A 21,660-nucleotide genomic window follows, 5' to 3' on the forward strand; every position below is an offset into this window, starting at 1 on the left:
TTTGCCTTAAATGATCCATGAACGGCTTACAAGTTCCTTAAAAACTTGTTGGCGGCTCCCCACTTTCCTAAGCATTGTCCCTAATCGTTTATGTCAATTCCCACTTCCTATGAGTGCCAAGCATATTCACCAGATGCTTTAATGTAGGCGGGCTTTGATGTTCATTCGAGTAAGTCCTGTTATTTTATTTTTCGTCTTTAATCAATACTAATATACTAAAGTAATCCCCAGCCCTATCCCCAAAGTACACGTGTCACGTTTGTATTAAAAAATTTCCCGCCAAAAAGCTTTTTTTTTTCCCCTCTTTTTTGTTCAAAAAAGAAATTAATAACATAGCTGATTAAAAAAAAGCAACCTAAAAAATAGAGCAACTATAACAACTTAAATAAATAAAATATTCTTTTGCATAATATTTTTTTTCTCTTTTTCTCTTGAATCTTTAAGTACTCTACATTACCGTATCTAACCTATAATAATTTGATGATATAAATAAATACTTCCCAAACATAGTAATTTATAAAAGTAATTTGTTTTCTTGTGAATATCCGAGCATTGCTCGGGAAAAAAAACTAGTTAACAAATAAAAAAAACTTAACTTATTATCCCATTTTTCCGTTTGAGTGAGTAACCTCACATCAGCAAATCTATCAATCAACTCCATTTGTTTATTGAAGTAATCTTTTTTACTACCTCCGTTACATATTAGTTGCAACTTTGGAATATTTTATCTCTCACAAATAATCCCCAAAGTTGCAACTAATATATAACGGAAGTAGTACTAGTTAATCCTTTTTATGTGAAATAGTCACACACTCACACCATATAACTAATCAGATATAGAGTATAAGAAATAAATAAATATATATATATATATATATATATATATATATATATATATATATATATATATATATATATATATATATATATATATATATATACATATATATATATATACATACATGTATATATATATGTATATACATGTATATATATATATATGTATATACATGTATATATATATATATGTATATATATGTATATATATATATATATATATATATATATATATATATATATATATATATGTATATATATATATATGTATATACATATATATGTATATACATATATATGTATATATATATATATATGTATATACATATACATGTATATACATATATATAAATATATATGTATATACATATATATATATATATATATATATATATATATATATATATATATGTATATACATACATATATATATACATATATAACGTAAGTACCTCGTTTTGCGTAACAAAAATGTATCGATTGGTGGTAAACTATAAAAATGAGACACTTACATTATTTTTTTCTAATTCCGGGCTCAATTCGGTTCCCGGAGGTCTAAAATAACACCTAAAACCTAAACCGAAGATTTTTCGACATGTAATCCAATAAAAAAGTTGAGTTGGACTGCAATTTACAATTTATACGAACTTTTGGGCTGCATTTTGCAATTTTTTTTAAATGGCTGCAATTTGCAAAATACGAACTTTAAATAGCTGCAGTTTGCACATTTTCCAAATAGTTAAGCATAACTTTTATTTGTGAAATGGAGGACTTATAGCTGTAGGGACTGCTTAATTATCATGGATTACTTCATGGTAATTTAAAAATGAAGAGGACATATCTTTCCCACGGTAATGTCTTTTACTATATTACAGTATTTCCAAGTTTAAACGGATCAAATACATAATATCATATGATGAGATAATAGGATTTTACTATATATATATCCTTTTCTTTGAAACAGGATAATAGAAATCACAAATGATGAGATATAATACGCTTGCCATTTCATTTACAAAAATCTGATTAAGTACTACATAAATTAATTATGTACTTGCAAATGAAACAAAAGAATTGTCAATTAATCTTTCAATCTCACATTCTTCCTTGTTTTGTATTTTTTTTTTTTTTTTTGGTTATTCCTTTTTTTATCTTCACCTACCATAAATTTGACCTTTTATCAATTGCCAATTAAAATGAAAATTGAATATATAGCAGTTTCAAAGGCCAAGGAATGGAGGCATCCTTCCATAAGCTCCAACATCGAGTCCATTGTAGGCGAGGGGGGCATACATCCACAAATCATCAGAGCTCAGCAGCTGCACAAATTAAGAAGTGTTAGTTGATCATTGTTTGACAAACTTTCTAGTTGTTACAGGCTTGTATAAATCCAGGTTTTATTACTTAAATAAATAATATTAATAAGAACTAATTACAAGCTGCCACGTGGCTCAATTAACGTCAATGACTAACTTAGTTAAAGGAATTGGCAAGTTGTGATTTTGTTATAAAACTGAATAATATATGGTGAATTAGAATGTTTTCGATGGTATATGATAAATTAAGTTAAAACTTAGTGGTATGTGGTGAAAATTCCGACATATTAATGTATTCACGTACCCGGATTTGTAGCTGCAAAAACTTTACATAATGAAATGCCTCTTCTAACATTGTACTTATATCCACCTGCCAGTAATGTACATGAATAATATCATCAGCACGTACTTCAGCACAATCTCTTGAAATATTTAGTTATTTAAACATGTTAGTGAAATCAGATAGTTTCATTAACACAAACCTTGGTTCCATTAGGCACGAGGTTCTGCAAGATTCTTAATCTCTCGTTGATTCTCATTCTCCTTTTCTGTAACATTAAAATGAATTTACATTGGTGAAACAGGAATTTCAGATGAACAGATGATTTTGTTAAAGGACGCCGGTTTTAGGAAATTTACCCTTGCATAAAGGCTCTGTGGATCAGTAGCAGCACCCCTGCTGGCTCTTTTCTTACCAGTCGAGGTAGTAGACACCGTAATATTCGATGTTGAATCTTCTGTTTCATTGATCTCTTCTGACACACAGGGGTTAGAGTCATCTGAGTTTGAATCTGCGATTTCTTGGTTCTCCTTGGTACTTACTGTTGGAATCGCTTGCTCATCAGTTTTTTGTGTTGTTTTTCTCATGAACTTTTGAGTCTGAACAATTAACAACCATAGGGAAACCGTCTCAATAAACATTGCATAAACTATTACCAACCATACCATTTGTAACTTTTTGCGAGTAGTACTTACAGTTTTGGAAATTCGGGCATTCTTGTTGGGTGTTTCCATTAAGCTCGACCTTTCATCTTTATTATCGTCTTGAGCTACTGGCACCTCACGCTTTCTCTTAAGGGTCAGCTCAGTGTTGGGTGATGACATATCAACATATTTATTAGTATTGATAACGTTGTCAAATGTAGAGGTGTCAGTTCGAGTATCATTAGGAAACAATAAGCCTAAAGAGGCATCAATTTCCCCGTTCACCATTGAGAAATCAATGCAGGATAAAATGTCAGTAGATACTAGCAAATCATCAACACAATGATCACTATTATTAGTATGACTCTTTGTTTCTAAGAAATTATGTGGAGGTTTAGAAATCCAACCATATAACGACGACAACGAATTCATATCAACATGAGGTTTAGTATGACTCTTTGTTTCTAAGAAACTTGATTGTGCTGCATAAGCTAGACTATCATTGTCGTGCTTACTTTCAGGCGAAAAGTAATCAAGAAAATTAGCAGCGAGATCAGGGGACTCATCTACTGTAAAAAGTTTGCAAATTGACTCCCACTCTCCATCAAGAAACATCCCCATATATTATAGATTTCGCGCCTTTTCCTTATGCAAGGCAAAAACGAAAAGGCCAAAAATCAAGAATAGAGAAGTTGTAAGAAAGCAGAGGAGAGGACAGGAGAGGATTATTCAATTGGAGTAGTAGAATGTAAAGAATGAACTCGTTGCATAACGACGAAAGACGACTTTATGGACATATTTATACTAATTGATGCATGTATAGTAGAATGTTGTAGAGATTGAGCTCATTACTTTAATTGATCTTGAAATTCCAATGATTGATCCGAACAGGGGCTTTGTTCTTTGTAACTAATCTCTTGTACTACAAATGTGGGGCCAAACAACTGGCATATTACAACTCAGATATCATGCAACATTTCACAGGCCGGTAAAGATAGACGACTAATTTAAGCCTTCTAAGGATGAAGAATCATGAATCATGTATAATTAATTATTTAATTAATTAAATATTCATGGATTAAACTGTATAGTATAATGTTATTGACGTATAAAAGTTAGGTAGTCTTACTGTGATGTGTTTAACGAAGGTAGTAATATAAAATTTGGTATTATTGTACAATTGAGAGAACGTGGGAAGACTACTTGCATATATATAAGATTAAGAAAATTCTGTTAACTGGATTAGAGCTAAAGAAAGTAAAGGACAACCAAGTGATGAGAACTAAATTAGGCTAAGTACCAATGAATTTAACTGATTAAAGACAAAACCGAATCACATAATTTGATCTGCTCTTTGGTTGGACAACATTCTAAATATATAAATATATATATCTCCTTACTCTTGAATTATTTACAACTTGGCTGACCTTTTTGTTCATGGGTGAGCAATCTGAGCATGGTCTTAACTCTTAACGTTGCATGCGTTGATCCACTACCCAGATTGTACATTGGAAATTTTGAAAGTGATGAGAAATTATTTAGAATATTGATTAGAAGGTGAGGATTAAGCATTGTTTTGAAAAGAATTAAGCACAATTGTTTTGGGATTCGTTGTTAACTATATTCCACATTGATAATGTCTTTTTTTTTTTTTTTTTTTTTTTGTGTCTGTGTGTGTGTGTTTAAGGATAAGGCATTTTACCATACTACAAACTCTCACAAGTCGGCCATAGTTCAAGCCAATGGACAAAGACCTGGCAGGGGGGGAGGGAAGTGATGAGTGACATTTATGTCACTCTTAGGGAGTAGTTTAGAGTCTTTTTTATGCTTTCTTTCTCGTGTTTTTTCGCTTTTATTCTCTAGTTTTCTTGCTAATAAGGTTTGTAGTCCATTTTGCATTTTCTTGCATTTTAGGGGTATTTTCGTCTGTTCCACTTTACTCGCTTTACCCTCTATTATTGTAGGTGTTTTTCGAGGCTCGGAGCCTAGTTTGGAAGGATCTCCAAGTGTTTTGGATGCTTGAGAAATGACTTCGTGTTGTTTGGCTGGCTAGAGTTCAAGGCAAGGAACAAGCTTCCACTCATGGCACTAGCGCTCTCGTGCATCACCATCATTACATGCCTTAGTCCCCAGTGCGCAAAAGTGAAGAATTTGGGGCTGCCTTATTCATCATCATTGCACGAGCATGATGCTCGAGAGATGCTCGAGAGCGCACTCGAGCTCACCAGCAGCCGTGCATCCTTAGCTCGAGGGGAGCTCTAGCAACAGCAACAAGGGGTGCGTGAGACCCTTCTGTGTGTGCTCACGGGTGTTGTTGCGCGCACGCACTGCCTTCTATGTCCCTCTTTGTTTTGTTTTGTTATTTATACCCCTTTTATTTAAGCGACAATATGGAGTTTTAGAAAATAATTTCCTCTCATATTTTAGCTTAGGTCAAGAGCTTCTCTCTCTAGGTTTAGCTTAGGATTAGAATAGTTTAAAAAGAAAAAGTGAGGGTTTCACCATTGTTGAGTTTGAATTTTGAAGAAGAAGATTGATCATCTTGTTTGTAGACTTTCACCTTCAATCACTGAGAATCTCTAACTCTCTCCTCTAATTTATTTGCTTTCTTTTGATTTTAGTTTTTGTTCTTGGTATTGCTTGTTAATCATGTTGATTCTTGATTATTTGTTGATTAATCTTGTTGTTATCATGACTAGTGAGTAATTCCCCCATTAAGGGGATGGTTGTAGTTGGATCTTGAGCACATTCTAGGGTTTGGAATTGATTTATTTGTGATTAAAGTCTTTATATACTTGATATTTTTCAATCTACTTGAAAAATGCATGTTGTTAGTTGATTGGGAGTGAATCTTTGCTAACATGAAACGGAAGTTGACTTAGCTAGGTTCATTATATCGATTGTTATTTGATAGCACCTCCTAGTGTATGGTTCTAATGTGGAAGCATAGAGGCTATGTTAGGAGAAGCCAATTGACCCCGGAAGGTGGATAGATTGGACCTTACTTTGATATTCAAGCATGTTTAGTTCATAATTAATTCAATTCAATGTCTTTGTTATGCTTGAGTGATTGCTACTCCTAGACCATTTCCCTTAATGGTTTGGTAAAATTAATAAAAATAATCCAAACTATTATCTACCTTCTCATTTTAATCCCAACTAAGCTTTAAATCAGAATAATCCCAACTATTAGGAGTTCTTCTCAAATTAGTCTGTCTTACCTACAACTTGTAATACCGGTTAAGTTTTTGTTTTTTTTTTGATACAATTAAATTTTTATTTATTTAATTTAATTATTGTCACCATCATCACCTGGCCTAAACACCACATCAGAGCGAGAGACGAGAAATGCGACCTCAGCCATAACCACCAGCCCCTATCTTTCTCTTCCCTCAAACCAGCATGGATCAACCACCTCCTCATAGCCACACCACACCACACCACCTCATCAGCCCACCTCCTTTCCCTTCCCAATTGCAGCACCTGTACAACTCGCCCACCTCTACCCCCTAACCCACCTACATCCCTATTCGCTCCCCCGCCATCAACCGCAACTCCTCCTCCTTTGACGCCATTCACTTCATGTCCTCCTCCTCGGATCCCATCCCCCTCCCCATTCCTCTCTCCTTTTCTTGTTCTGCTGCATACATTGGTGAGGTTTTCGCAAGGGAAATTGTGGTTGATGGTGATTGTTGTTGGTGCTAATTGATGGTGATTTACGGCTAGGGTGGCAGAAAGGGGGTTTCGGTGGATGGGCTTGGTTGGAAAGATACTAACTTTTGGTTGCTGGGGATGGATGTAAAGGTGGTGTTAGTGGATGGACTTTGTTGGGTATGTGTAAGAGGGTGGTGAGGGAGTTTGCGTTTAAGAGTAGACTTTTTAGGATATAATGTTGTTTTTTTTTGTTTTTTTTTTTATTTTTTTGTGAAATTTTAGGACATAATGTTAATTAACCAATAATATGTTGACATGTTGCTCATATTACCTGATGAATAGGTTAATAAAAGTCTCATACTAATTTGAGAAGGGACCCCTATACTTGGGATTATTTTGATTTAAAACATAGTTGGGATTAAAATGAGAAGGAAGTTAATAGTTTCGATTATTTTTGTTAATTTTTCCTAAATAAATTTCTATAGTTGCATAGATTCCATCTCCATGAAAACCATACACTAACAAGTCTTAAGTCTTGTGTTATTGACTTTAAATTTCGAAGTAGAATTTTGTATGACAAGCTTTTAATTAATGTGTGAAACCTATGTAAGCTCGTACTTTAATGTTTTTTTAGTGCATGGTTTTAAATGTTTTTTTTAGAGTTTGCGTTTAAGAGTAGACTTTTTAGGATATAATGTTTTTTTTTTTTTTTTTTTTGTGTGTGAAATTTTAGGACATAATGTTAATTGACCAATAATATGTTGACATGTTGCTCATATTACCTGATGAATAGGTTAGTAAAAGTCTCATACTAATTTGAGAAGGGACCCCTATACTTGGGATTGTTTTGATTTAAAACATAGTTGGGATTAAAATGTGAAGGAAGTTAATAGTTTGGATTATTTTTGTTAATTTTTCCTAATGTTTTATATCTAGTTTTAGTTTGTTTAGACCTTTAGTTTACTTTCCTTTATTCCAAACTAGCTTAGTTGTTGATAGCATTAGGTAGTGTTTATCTGTTTTATATGGTTCGACCCCTCTTCTTACCATATACTCGTATTGGGTTAGTTGAGTGTTATAAATTTTATTTGATATAGGGATAATTGTTAACGACGCGATTATTACCCTTGTCAAATTGGCGCCATTGCCGGGGAACGGCTTCCATAACCGTTGTGTTATCTTATTGAGACTAGTCCATTGTGTATAATTTTCTTTTGGTTTGTTTTTCTTCTTGTTTTTGTTTTCGTTTGTGTATACTCTTGAGCTTTCTTGTTTAGTTGCTTGTTGTTTGTTTTCATTGAGTCATGGATCAATTTGTCCAAAAGATGTCTTATTCCTCTTTGCCTCAATTTGAATGTGAACCCTTTTGGGTCTACTTTAATAGGTTTGAAGACTTCTCTAATTTCCATGGTTGTTCCTTATGGAGGCTTGTGAAGTCATTTATTGGGGTTTGAATGAGTATACTAGAGGGGTGATTGAAAACATGTGTAATGGTCAATTTCTAGCCAAATCTTTGGATGAGGCTTGGGTTTTCTATTTGTGGTTTGCTAAGGATAGTTATGAGCAAGAGAATATTGCTAATTCTTGTGATTTTTCTAGCTCTTGCATGCACTGATTCCTAAGCTCCCCATGATGCAAATCCCTCCCCCTTGTATGCTAATTGTGATGAGATGTATCCTAATGTTTATAATGTTCATGATTTTTCTCAATGTTCTTCAAATGTTTGCATGGATATTAATGATGCTCACCATACCCCTAATCCTCACTTGCATGATCTTCCTTTTACCTCTTCTTGTTCTAGCATGATTCCAAATGAGTTTCCCTATGTATCTAGAGAACATTTTTGTGAGGGTGATTCAATGGACATAGAGAGGAAGGAGAGATGCTGGAGAAACTTAACGAGTTGATGAAAAGGGAAATGATGATAAATGAAGAAGAATTTAACAAGGAGATAAAAGCTAGGATGGAGGTGCTTGAGAGCTAAATTTCCCACCTAGCTCAATCTCAAACAAAAGCCTTTCCTTCTTCTCCCCCCTCCCATATGGTTGAACATAATTGGGCTTTTCAGTGCATGCATGGTTGAGGATGAATATGATGATGATGCTGAAAGCGATAAAGGGTGAATGGAAGACAATTTATTTGATGAATTTTTGAAAACCACCCCCTTTATCCAACTTGAACCTCAACACTCTTTGCAACCCGTTGAAGATCCCATTTTGGCCGACCTAAAAACTAATTTGAGGTTGTTAGGAGAAAATATGGGTTGTGGTGATGATGAGATATTCATGTTTGATTATGTTAAGTTGGGGAATGTTGATAATAAAAACCATGCTCTTGTTGAGAGTGAAGAATCCCAATTACAGGTTGAGGATATTTTCAAACTTTTTAAAGTTAGTGAGGATGTGTTAGAAGGGAATCCTTTAGAAGAAAAGGCTTGTGTTTTAATGCAAGGTGGTGTGTTTGAAGTTATGAGTGAGGTACACATTCCAAGTCTTTCAACCTACACCCCTTTTTCAAGAAAGATTACCAACATTCCTTCTTATCCTATTTCACTTCCATATATTCTAAAACTTTCATCGATTGAGGGGCCCCTTATCTCTCTAGCTCCCTATGACCCTTCTTTTGAACTCAATGATGTGATTACATCTCCAAAAATGCAACAAAATGAGTTTGCCTCTCCCTTTCCTCTTTTTAGTTCTAGTTTTGATTTTTCTACTTCTTATTTTCTTAGTTTTTCTTTTGATTCTTTTACTTTTTCTTTTTCCCCCTTCTCTCAAGCATAAAGTCTCCTTGTACTTTATGTTTGCTTGTCATATGAGCATCACATATACTCTATTTCTTGATATGTTTGCCAGTGCATATGACAAGCTTTTGCATTCTTTGTCGGGTAATTTACTAGATTGGTCATGCTTGGACGTTAGGCAAGCCTTTCTCAGGAAGTAACCCGTGTTTTATTGCTTTCATTTTCTTTCTTTTTAAAATAGATTTTCTCTCATGGAAATGTTTGTGTGCCTTTTTCTAGGTACATGACTTGATATACTTTTGTCCATTAGTTTGGATCAAGAATAAAGGAAGATTGGCACCACAATTGCTAGCATATGGAAGGCGAGATTCGATTCTAGAGGAATTTAGTTTTGAAAGGTTTATTTGGGTCATTTGCGGGTATTTACACCGACATAAATCCGGTAATATCTTTCCTTGCTCTTTATCTAATGGTTGATACCTTGTTGGACATGTGTTGGTTTGATCCCTTTCTTTTTCTCCTCCCATAATTCTATGATTTATGATTTGAGTGTATTGTCTCATTCAAGCTTGAGGGAGGGTATTCTATCATGTTTGGTGGGATGTTGATTCTTATATGTCATGCTAATGAGAATATACATTTCCATGTTTTTCTTGCTTTTGGAAAATACAAAAAGATTTTCGTTTTAATCAAGGCAATTAGGTGTTGTGTCTTTGTTTTAACTTGGATTGGACATTATATCTTGTGGATTTGTTTACTCTTGAATGCCTTTCTTCCTAAGTGGTTAATGCGTGCACGATTTGAGAGTGTCAATGGTTGACTTTAGGATATTACATGCTAAGGTAGCCCAGTTAAGAACTTTTAGGAATCCATGAAGCCTTAGTTCACGGGTATGTGGTAAGATGTTGTTGCTTTCTATAGTGGATTTGACACCCTTGGTTGGTATTTGACTAGTTATAATCCCTTATGAGGTAACATTGTTCTAGGCTTCATCACTTTGTTGAGTGGTGCATTTGGATCCTTGACATTGCATATTTTAATCCTTGTTTTGACTTATAGCTCCCAAGATTGTGACCAAAGCACTCAAGGAGAGGAAAAGGGCACCCTTTCTCATTTTTCTTTATTTTCTTTTTATTTTGTTACAAATTTGATTTTCTGTTTTACAACCACCTACTTGCTAACCAATTTAAGCCTTATATTTCCCGCTCTTGTTTAAATACAATTACAAACCTAATGGCCTACGTTTACCAACCTTTTAGTAGTGAAGCATTGTCATGTGAGGTTAAAGTTTTGAGTTGTTGATTATAAACAAGAAGCACTTTGAGATTTGGTTAGAGTTGAGCTTGTAAAGAAAGATGCAAATTTATGAAAATCAAGTTTCAAGAAAAACCGTCCAATGTTAAAAAAAAAGGCTAGGGTAATGAATAAAGTTTTTTAAAAATAACAGAAAAGAAAAAAATCGAAAAAGAAACAAAACAACAAAAATATTTTCGATGGTTTCATTTTCTTCCCTTGTTTAAGCATTGAGGACAATGCTTTGTTCAAGCTTGGGGGGATCGTTCCTTGATTTTTGTACATATTGTGTGTTTGTGTTGAATAAGCTTGGGGGAATGGCATTATTGGTATTTTTAATTGATATTTAGTGACTTCTTGAGTTTTGTTTTTAATTGTTGGCCACACTTTTTGCTTCACTTAGGAAATATCACCAAATTTCAAATTTTTACCCCGCCTTAACCTTTAGCCTTACATTACAAGCAATAAAAAGACCCTTAGACTCTAGTGGGTGACGTGGGAAAATTAGGTCGTTAGACTAATCCTCCTAAGCCAAACAAAATTTAGAAACACTCAAAAAACCTAAATACAAGTATAGAGGTAAGTCAAGGGTCGAACCCAAAGGAACGGTAATGTCTAAGTGCTTCCAATTATGCGCCTAAGCTAGGTCGAAGACAAAGGGTAAAAGAAGACACTAACAACTACTAAGACAAAGAAATCAAACAAATAAAATGCTAGGGATTAGGATGCACTTATAATAGCAATGAACAATGCAAATTGGTTTAGGAAGTTGACTAAGTCAACCAATGTGAGGGAAGATCAATTATGCAACCAAAAGAGCATATCAAGCTATTCTCCTAGAGGTCTAACTAGCGTCAACTACGATAAACTCTAGCTAGGAAACATCACAAGACACCTCAATCGTGTAAATGCAAGCCACAAATCAATGGTCCGTATCAATGTGAACTTACAATGCAATCTAGTGTGAATAACTAGGGTGATCAAGCCTAAATCAAACACACACATGCACATAATCAATTAACCAATTTAATCACATCATCAACTCCATCAAAATCCCCAATCTACATCTATCCATTACATAATATAAGCTTCACCAAATCCCTAACCAAAAAACTACTCTAGCAACATCATCAATTCAACCAACAACTAAAGAAATCAACAATCAACAATCAAAGAATCAACAATCAAAGAAGAACAATTACTCTAATAAAACATCAATTATCAAATCATCAAAATCAAACAATCCAAATATGAATACTAAACAAAACAATAAATGAGATAGAGTTTAGAAATGCTCATTGATAATAGAGTAGATCTCCAATACAATTGTCACCATTGGATCTTCAATCTCTCAATCACCATTGAAATTCTTCACTTTCTCTCTCTAAAATCTACTCCTAAAACTAACCCCTAGATCTAGAGAGAGAAGCTCTCAACTAAGCTAAGAATATGATCTAATTCTATTATGAAACTTGCTTACAAAAAATGAAGGAAATAACTATATATACAAAGGAGAGGTCGGAAATGTCGCCCAAAAATAGACCCACGCCGGTGCGGTCGCATGTAGGAGAGAGAAAGGCGCGCACGGGAAACACCCACACAGGTGCGCCCGCACGCGCCTGACGTGCGGCCGCACTCGACACATGTGCGGCCGCACTCGACACATGTGCGGCCGCACTCGACACATGTGCGGCCGCACACCCCCTGTGTGCGCCCGCACCTGCCTGGGTAAGCTTCCTCTCTTCTCTTCGTCCTAGCTCATGAGGTGCACACACCCTTGATGATGGTGATGGAGGACAAGATAGGCAGCAACTTTCCTTGGAATTTTAGATAAACACAAGGCATGAAAAGTGCCCAACCAAGGTCTTGAAGCTTGCTCTTCGGGTCACTCTTGACTTTGAGCTCTTTGCACAAGCATAAGGCATCAAAAGCGATGAAAACCAAGGAAAGGAAGCTTGGGAATTCTTGGACAACCGATCATAACCTACAAATAAAAGAGTAAAATCAAATAAAAGGGAAAAACAACAAATAAACTAGAAAATGCACAAAATAGAGAAACTAACTAAGAAAAGCACAAAATGAAGAAATCAAGAATAAAACTGAGGAAAACTAAAGAAAAGAGTTATAAAATGAAATGAAATTCAGCCAAAAAGAGATCAAATGAGTGCCAAAAATGTCACTCATCAAATTCCCCCAAGCTAAACTTTTGCTCGTCCTCGAGAAAAACAAAGCAAGAAAGATCAAGGATGAAAAATTTATTGAAAATGAAAAAGAAAGACTCAAGATAAGAATATACACTAGACTCACTGTCGTAGGAATCACGGTTGCTTTTTGTTGGAGTTTGGTGAGTCCGTCTCACCGCGGAAACAACTCCCACCTGAGGAACCACTCGTAATAATTAAAATCATAAAGCATAAATAAATAATCACAAAGAAAAGATAACGAATCTTACCCTCGAAGCGAGCTTCGCCCAAAAACCGGGGCTCTTACTCGAAAGCTACGAGCACATCAAACGCTGTGCCTCCGATGGTATCCACCCACAAAAAGGCGAACACAACTTTAAGGTCCGCTACCTTGGGGTTAGCAAGGTCCGACCAAAACCCGAGTGTTATATGAGTTTAAGAGTTTTCCCAAAAATTTTGGAATGCTCTTTTTTTTTAACTCCCACTCAAGCACTTTACTCCAAATCCCAAGGTTGGTATTTATCGAGGAAAGTATGAGTGGGAATTTCTATCCCATCAATGTGGGATCATGAAATTCCACAAATTAATTTAAAGCTAAATTAAATTAATATTGCAAACTAATAATAAATCTACAAGTGGCATTACCATGTGAGATGGGTTGGTGAGGACCACATGGAGAGTAGGGGACCATACTTGCTCCCCACTCAATACTCTCCTTGTGCCACATGTCCTCACCCACTTACTCCCATATTCCAAGCTTCCCCTTATTCACGGCCCTATGGCCCGAGCCAAGCTACGAGCCAAGCCCGAGCCCAGCCCGCACCCAGCCCGCACCCGACTGCTGCTGTGCCTAGCCGCGGTTGGCCGTGGCTGCTAGCACGGTGCGCTAGCTCGCACCAGCCGGCCATGCTAGGCTCGGCTTGGTGCTTGCTAGCCACCTTTGCTAGGACATTTTTGCCCCTAGCATTCGGATGTTCGGGGCACTCCGATACTAGGGGTATTTTGGGAATATGGTCGATTTATTATTATTTTGCGCGTCTCGTCATTTATTATTTCTGACTCGACTTCCGACGATCGGTTTCGACGCTCTAAGCTCGAACTACTGATGTCTAAATATTTAACACTCGGCCGACGAATTAATTTCTTCCGAATTAATTCGTCGAGTTGGTTCGCATATATTTGCTTGGGTGTGACCCGAAGGGTTCAGTCAAGATTAAGCTGTAATATTAATTATATTAATACTACTAATCGGAAGCGGCCTCCACCCAGGCATTCCGATCACTTGACCTTACTGAATATATTAGCTTTCTAATAATTCTGAACCCGCTATCAGAATAATACACATATTCGAAGGACACCATTCCTTTCAATCTCCCACTTGTCCTTCCGGACAAGTGTGCATTTAGTGTATATCCCTTATCCTATGTCTCTTCATGTCTCTTCATGAACTACAGAGTAAGATTACTAGTCATCTCTGTTACGTCCAAAAGTGTTTCTCGAAATCCGAGTTTGACTGTCAATAAGCAGATGATTTCTAAAATCCGTCTGAGCACGGCCGTGCATTTTTCACAGTCTCGCTCTTCGAGAGGCCTTGTAAACAACAAGACATGTTCCCTTTTGTTAGTACGGGGACATTTCCAGTCTTGTAATGTAGCTTTTCTTACTAAGAGGACTCACCCGCTTGATATCTGTCTTTATAATCCCCAATTACGGCAGACGTTTGGCGGATACCAAAGCGGACCAGTACTCAAACAAGAGATCTCCCTCTACTCATGGTCAAAGGAAAAGAGTTCCGATAGTAATAATGAGAGAATACTTATGACGACTTTTAAATCTCTTAAAGTATCCTCATAGGTTGATCCAGTATGGTTCTAAACCAATACCTGTGCAAATGATTTGTATCCTCATAGCACAAGAAACGGTGCTACAAATCATACTACACACTAATCTCTGATGGTCATCAATCGTCCACAAAATATGACCTTGATTAGGGATAATTTTCGATTAAAATATTCAATGTTCACTTAATAGGTGTTTCTTTATCCAAGCCATTGACTTGATACCCTATTTTGAATATTTATTAAAATCGAATGGACTCATTATTTAATTCTAAACCACAATTAAATAGTTTTGTGGAAAATTTAGAAATATTTTATTTCTCTATGAAACTTCACAATGTTTCATCTTATGATAAATGGTTTTTCCTAAATGTTTTAAGAGTAATACTCTTCATAAAACATTCATAGAAATCACACTCATATTTGATATGCTTGATTTCTTTCATGCAATTATGAATGTTGTCGTTCACTTATTGCATAGGTTTAGTTATATTTACTTTGCAAACCTTAGCATCTTCATTATCCACCATTTCCATAATAAGATGATAAAATTTTGAGAGTGTTAATGGATTACATGTGATTTAGGATTTATTTTCCAAGCAATGGCTCCCACTCATTTTTATGATTTGAGACCTTCTACTTGACAACCTACAATCATCAACATTCAACAACGAACTTTTCCATTTAACATCTTTCCTTATTATTGACTTTAAGGCAACAATATTCTCAACATATATTTTAGTAGACTCCCTAATGATGCCTTGCTTGGGTTTCACTCCAAGCGACTCACAACGATTTGGGGTACCCTAATCACTTGTGAGCATGAAAATTTTCCTTAAATTCCCGCACATTATACATGGATGCACATCCATGTTACCATTCTCAAGCCACAACACTTCTTGCCTCGTGCTTATAAAGGGCTTCCTTGCTAAGGATTTAGTCCTTGTTAAGGTTTGTGCTTGCAACATCAAAACTCAAATTATATTTGTTTCCATGCGTCAAGAACTCATCCAACTACTTATCTAAGTTCTTTGGATGTTCTTGACTATAATCTAATGATCTAATACTTAGATTAATGTCGATTGGTATTATATACGTACTTCACATTCTCTAAGCATGTAAGTCATCTGACAATTCCATATTTTAGCCTTACATGATGGATCTAATTCTAGAATGATTCTCAATTTTATTCCATCCATGTGACATTTAGCTCATACAGTTACACTGAGTCTTTCCAAATTGTTCGCTATATGATGTGATTGAAAGTCTCTTACTAGAGTCTTTCTTGTTTGATTTAGTACTTAGCCTAGCTTATACTTAGTTCAAACATTTACTTAGCTTCATGCATATGGGTCGAAAGCCTTTCAAAGTCCTTCATGTTTAACATGGTAATTTCCTTTACTCATTTAAACATTTTAATTAAGTCTATACCATAGAACTTAAATCCCAACATGTACTAAGTATCGTCTTTAGCTTGGTCCATTGTCGAAAATACTTTCAAATCTAAGCATTTAGCATTTGATAGTTGTTTCATAATAGAGTTCGTAAACATCTTGTTGGACCATTACTTTTGCTCCCACTAAACTTCTTGTTCATCAGAATTTCTATGTTTCTCCATAAGTCAATCCTCTTATTAACTTTATGAGAAAACACGTTCCAATTCCTTCATGCAATGCTTCCTTTAATCTCATGACGGATTCCATGTGCTTGCATTCAAATCTAGAATTATTAAGATTTTCAAAACCCTTAGACTATTCCATAGTCACTTCCAAAATTCCATTTTGGGAAGGCGGTTTTGGTATCTATTTTGCCATATTTCATATGCGCAATTTTGCTAGATCAATCACGAAAAGACTTGAGCATTCCGATTGGTGAATGGGATTTTATTATTCTCCTTGAAATTAATTATATCCTTTACAACCAATCTAGCTATGTAAGCATATACATTTCCACATTTGTTAGTTTTCTCCTTGAAAACTTATTTGCAATCGATGGGTCTTTCACCTTTCATGCAAATTAATCAAGTTTCAAACATGATTTTCAAACATGGAGTCTATTTCGGATTTTCATGACTTTTAACCATTATTCGGAATTTGGATTTGTCGTAGCTATCTTACAAGACATTATTCCTTTACTATCTAAGAGTAAATAGTATGCTTGTAAGTCTTAGGTTTGTTTCTAACTTAATAGAAAATTTATAGGATATAATCCAATCCTTTGGTGAATTCTATACCTATACGGGGTAATTGCATCAAACACTGAGTTTTAAGGCGCTTTCAAAGCCCTTTTATTATGTTGATCTTACTCCAACATCTTTAATGTTTTGTGAGTAATGAATTCTCTTTTAAGGAACTTGTAAAGTCCTTTTGAGTATTCTTGATCAAGCATTATCACGTCCTTTAAGGTCTTCCGAGATTCTCAGTTCTAGTTTGTTGCTAAGCTCGATGGTCATCGAGTTCATTTTCCTCCCACTTGTCGTTTTGGAAACGTGTTACTTTTCAGAAAGACACTACTTAGAGCAACAAACAATTTTTGTTCTCAATTAGGATGTGGAGGTAATACCCGTAGTCTCACTTGAATGCTTACAAAGAGACATGTATATTGTCTTTGGGTAAAAGTTTGTTGTGAAACAAACAGTTAGCTCCTACTTGAGCTATGTTAGTCTTTATTAAGCCATTCATCTCCCACTGAGTCACCTAGCTCCCATTGAGCCACTTTGCTCCCACTGTGCTAGTGAACTCCCACTGAGACTAAGAGCCTTAGACATATACTTGAAAAGACTTTTAGAACTTATTTCTATCCATAACTAAATATGGCGTCCTTTCTTAGCTTCGACATTTTGTTTAGTGTAACGTTTGTGCAAATCTTTAAGAACTTTATAGGATGGGTTGTGAACCATCATCATTCGAGTCATTTTCAAATGACACCGAGGTCTCCGTGAATACACACCATGTTCTTTGTGGAGTTATTTATGAAAATTTCCATTCATAACTTTGAGATAGTCACGCTTGGCTCAAGCAAACATCGCTCGATCTAATCTAGATGTTTTGATATCTTGCCAAGTCGATTCTGTACTTCACTGAACTCTTGAGCTACTCAAGTCAAGTTTGTTCACATTTGATGAATATAGCCATGTCCTTTCAAATTCTTTGTGAAACGTTGAAGTAATTGAATCCTCTTTAGCCTTTGGAGTCAATTGTCTATACCAAGAACAATAGCTCTCTGCTTTGTCGGTTTCAACAAGTAAGACTTTCTTGTCTTAGAACGATTCCAATTCGAGCAACTATCAAGGGCCTATCTAATAGATCCTTGAGTACATTCTTGTCGATGTGACATTGCTAAAGATGTTTGGAACGCAAATCAAGCCCATGACTTGAACTTAGTGAGTTTATCATGTTAGAGAAATGTTTGTTTATAATCAAGCATTCTTAACTCAACGCCTGGATAACCATCCCATTCAAATAAATCTCGCAACTATAGCTCATTACTTTGATTGTGAGTCTTTCCGTGTGTAAACGGATCAATTGCTGATTATGGAACATAATAACCATTACTTGTTCCAGCCTTTGGCTTAAAAGGTCTTTAAACAAAACATACGACCTTACAACTGATGTAGCTCTTCTTGCTTCATTCTAAGCTTGTAAGTCGATAACTTAGCTTAACTTCAATAGTTTGAGGTCACTATCATAGTGGAACACTTAAGCAGTATCCAATACTTGTGAAGATAACAAATTGCTAAGTAAACTACAATAACACAAACTCATGAATTGAAATGAAATCTAATTCCTTTTCTTCGTTCCTTCTTTCTTATATTTCTTATCATACAATATCTCATAATCTTACTTTAAGAATCATTTCTTTAAGTACATTGACTCTTATACTTTGTTAGGCAAAATCAAGCACCTACTGCGCCGTTAAATAAAGTTCCATCTTTTCCATTAATTCTTACTCGAATTACTACATCAATGAGTCCTACTCAATTGTGATGCGAAAAGATACGTTGGTTGTCAAAGATTGACAATCTTGAGTTTGCAACTCAATACCTCATATTTTATCAAAACTACCTAGTATTTTGAATACATGATGTCCAACCGTCCTTTCGGACTTAGTTATAAAAGTCATTTATGAGAATTGTATTTTAGAAATGCTTTTCCTTTCTTTGAGAACTATTCTCAAGGATTTCCTTTACCAATCATGGAAACAATATTTATTTGATTTAGAATACTATAAATTGACGACTGACATTTATGACACTCATTTGATCCATTTTTGGATGAATTCTATTTCATTTTATCTCTCTTTTCTTTAGTTTTCCTTAGATTTATTCTTGTTTTCTTCATTTTATGCTTTTTGTAGCTAGTTTCTCTATTTTATGCATTTTCTAGTTTACTTGTTATTTTTCTCTTTTACTTGCTTTTTATCATTTCTTTGTAGGTGGTAATTGATTGTCCAATAATTCCCGAGCTTCCTCCCTATGATCTTTCATTGTTTTCATGCCTAAAGATTGTGCAAGAAGCTTCAAGTCAAAGGTAGATCCAAGGGGCATGTTTCAAGGCTTTGTATATGCCTTTCTCATGGCTTATACTCTTCAAGAAATTCAAGAAAGTTTGTGCCTACTTTGTCCTCCATCATCATCATCTAGGATGTCTGCACCGCTTGAGCTAGGACGAAGAGAAGAAGGGGGAAAGACCCAGCCAGGTGCGGGCGCACCTAGGAAGTGTGCGGCCGCACATTGGTTGGGTGCGGCCGCACACCTGGTGCGTGCGGGCGCACCAATCTGGGTGTGTTCTCGTGCGCGCCACTCTCTCTCCACCATGCGCCCGCACCGATGTGGGTCTATTTTTGGGCGTCAATACCGACCTCCTCTTTGTATATATAGTTATTTCTTTCTATTTTGAGTAAGAAAGATTTAGATTGGATTAGATAGTTAGTTTTTGATAGAATTTTAGAGAGAGAAACTCAAGGATTGAAGAGAGAGAAACTCGTGGTTTTTGGTGATTGTTCAAGAATTCTTCATTATAATTGATCTTTGAATCAAAGTTTTGTAAGGATCTTCTTCTTGATTTCAATACAAGTTTGATTCTAGTTGATTTCATTTGTTTTCCATGTTATTGTTGATTGATTGAAGTTTGTTTGATGATTGATTGAAGTTTTATTGATTTTTGATTGATTGTTGATTTGATCTTTGGTTTCAAATATGTTGATGATGAAATTGATGATTAGTGTAGCTTTGATCTTGATTTTCATGGCTAGTGAGTAGTTTTCTAGCTAGGGAAATGGTGAAGCATGTTTGAGTGATGGATTAGAGTAATTTGGGGATAATTGATGGAGTTGATGATATGATTAAATTTGGTTGATAATTCATGTGCATGTGTGTGATTGATTGAAGCTTGGCCATCTTTGATTATTCCACTAGATTGCATTGTGAGCTTGCTATGATACGGACCATTGATTAGTAACTTACAATTTCACGATTGAGGTGCTTTGTGACGTTCCCTAGGTAGTGTTTAGCGTAGTTGACGCTAGTTAGACCTCTAGGTGAACTATCTTGGTATGCTCTTTTGGATACATGATTGATCTTCCTTCATATCACTTGACTTAGTCTGTTTGACCTCTCAAATTACCATTTTCCATTACAATTACATGTGGATCCATTGCCCTAGTGTCTTTTAGATTGATTTCATACAAGTTCTTGCATCATTTAGCTCTAGCTCTAGTTTCCTTCATAAACCCCCTTTACTTGACTTCGAAATAGCTTGACTTAGGCATTGTGCATTTGACCTCCATTCCCTTTGGTTCGACCTTGACTTACCACTACACTTAATAGGGGTTTGTTGAGTTACAAATTTTTTTTGATTGGGTGGGGTGGTAGCCCAACGACCTACCGTTCTTCATCCCATCAAAATGGCGCCGTTGCCGGGGAATGGTGCTTTGAGTGCATGTTGTTGTTGAGTCATTTCATTTGCAAAATACAAAAAGATTTTACACTTTAGGCTACACTTGTAGCCGTGCTACTTATATTTTCTTTGAGTTTTGTATGCATAGGTCCCGAGATCGTTCAATTGTTCCCTTTGATCCGGAGATTGAAAGAACTCTCTCAAGGAGGAGAGTAGCAAACAAGACATTGGATTATAGTTCCTTAAGCGAAGAAGAGATTGAACAAGAGCAAGTCATGGGAGAACAACCAAGAGTTGCCTTGACAGAATTGGGAGTACCCGGTGCATATAGGTTCGAGAGCGGCATAGCTCCACCTACAACACCGGCAAACGATTTTGAAATTAGGCCGGCAATGATCACCCTGATTGAGAGGAGACAATATAGTGGGGCAAAGAACGAGAGCCCATTGAACCATCTTAAGGAGTTTGAAAAATATTGCAACACGATCAAGGTTAATGGAGTGTCTCAAGAATTTATCCGCCTTAAGTTGTTCCCTTTCTCCCTCATAGGAAGGTTTTTGGAATGGCTAGACAAAGAGGTGAAGCCCAATTCATTGAGAACGTGGGATGATGTCACTAAAGCTTTCTTGTCCCGTTTCTATCCTTAAAAGAAAACGGTGGAGGCAAGGGCTTTAATTCAAGGGTTCAAGCAAAAGCCAAATGAGAGTCTTTATGAAGCATGGGAGAGATTCAAGGAGTACCAAAGAGAATGTCCTCACCACGGAATTCCAACATATCAATTGATCCAAATCTTCTTTAGTGGTTTGAGTCCTCAAGGCAAGGCATGTCTTGATGGAGAGGCTGGTGGTCCAATCATGAACAAAACCGATGAATAAGTTGTGGACATAATAGAGGATGTGGTGACTTACTATAGAGATTGGCAAGATGGGGAAAGAGATTTTTCAAGCAAGCAACCTTCGTTGTATTCGGTGGACC

General features: G+C 35.7%; 1 protein-coding gene and 1 non-coding gene across 2 annotated transcripts; both read right to left on the reverse strand.

The window, feature by feature from the left end:
- Positions 1–2,057: 2,057 nt before the first annotated feature.
- On the reverse strand, positions 2,058–3,698 carry LOC145613206 (uncharacterized). Its single transcript, XM_081668268.1, has 5 exons — positions 3,129–3,698; positions 2,793–3,032; positions 2,636–2,701; positions 2,458–2,523; positions 2,058–2,156 (listed from the first exon to the last, which is right to left on the reverse strand). The coding sequence occupies exons 1-5, from the start codon at positions 3,696–3,698 to the stop codon at positions 2,058–2,060; spliced, it is 1,041 nt and encodes a 346-aa protein (XP_081524394.1).
- Positions 3,699–21,345: 17,647 nt separating this feature from the next.
- LOC145615765 (small nucleolar RNA R71) lies at positions 21,346–21,451 on the reverse strand. The gene has a single exon (XR_014107356.1). It is a non-coding gene; the product is annotated as a small nucleolar RNA R71 (small nucleolar RNA).
- Positions 21,452–21,660: the final 209 nt, after the last annotated feature.

Source organism: Chenopodium album, chromosome 25 (genome assembly GCF_948465745.1).
Source record: "Chenopodium album chromosome 25, dcCheAlbu1.1, whole genome shotgun sequence".
Taxonomy (NCBI): Eukaryota; Viridiplantae; Streptophyta; class Magnoliopsida; order Caryophyllales; family Amaranthaceae; genus Chenopodium; species Chenopodium album.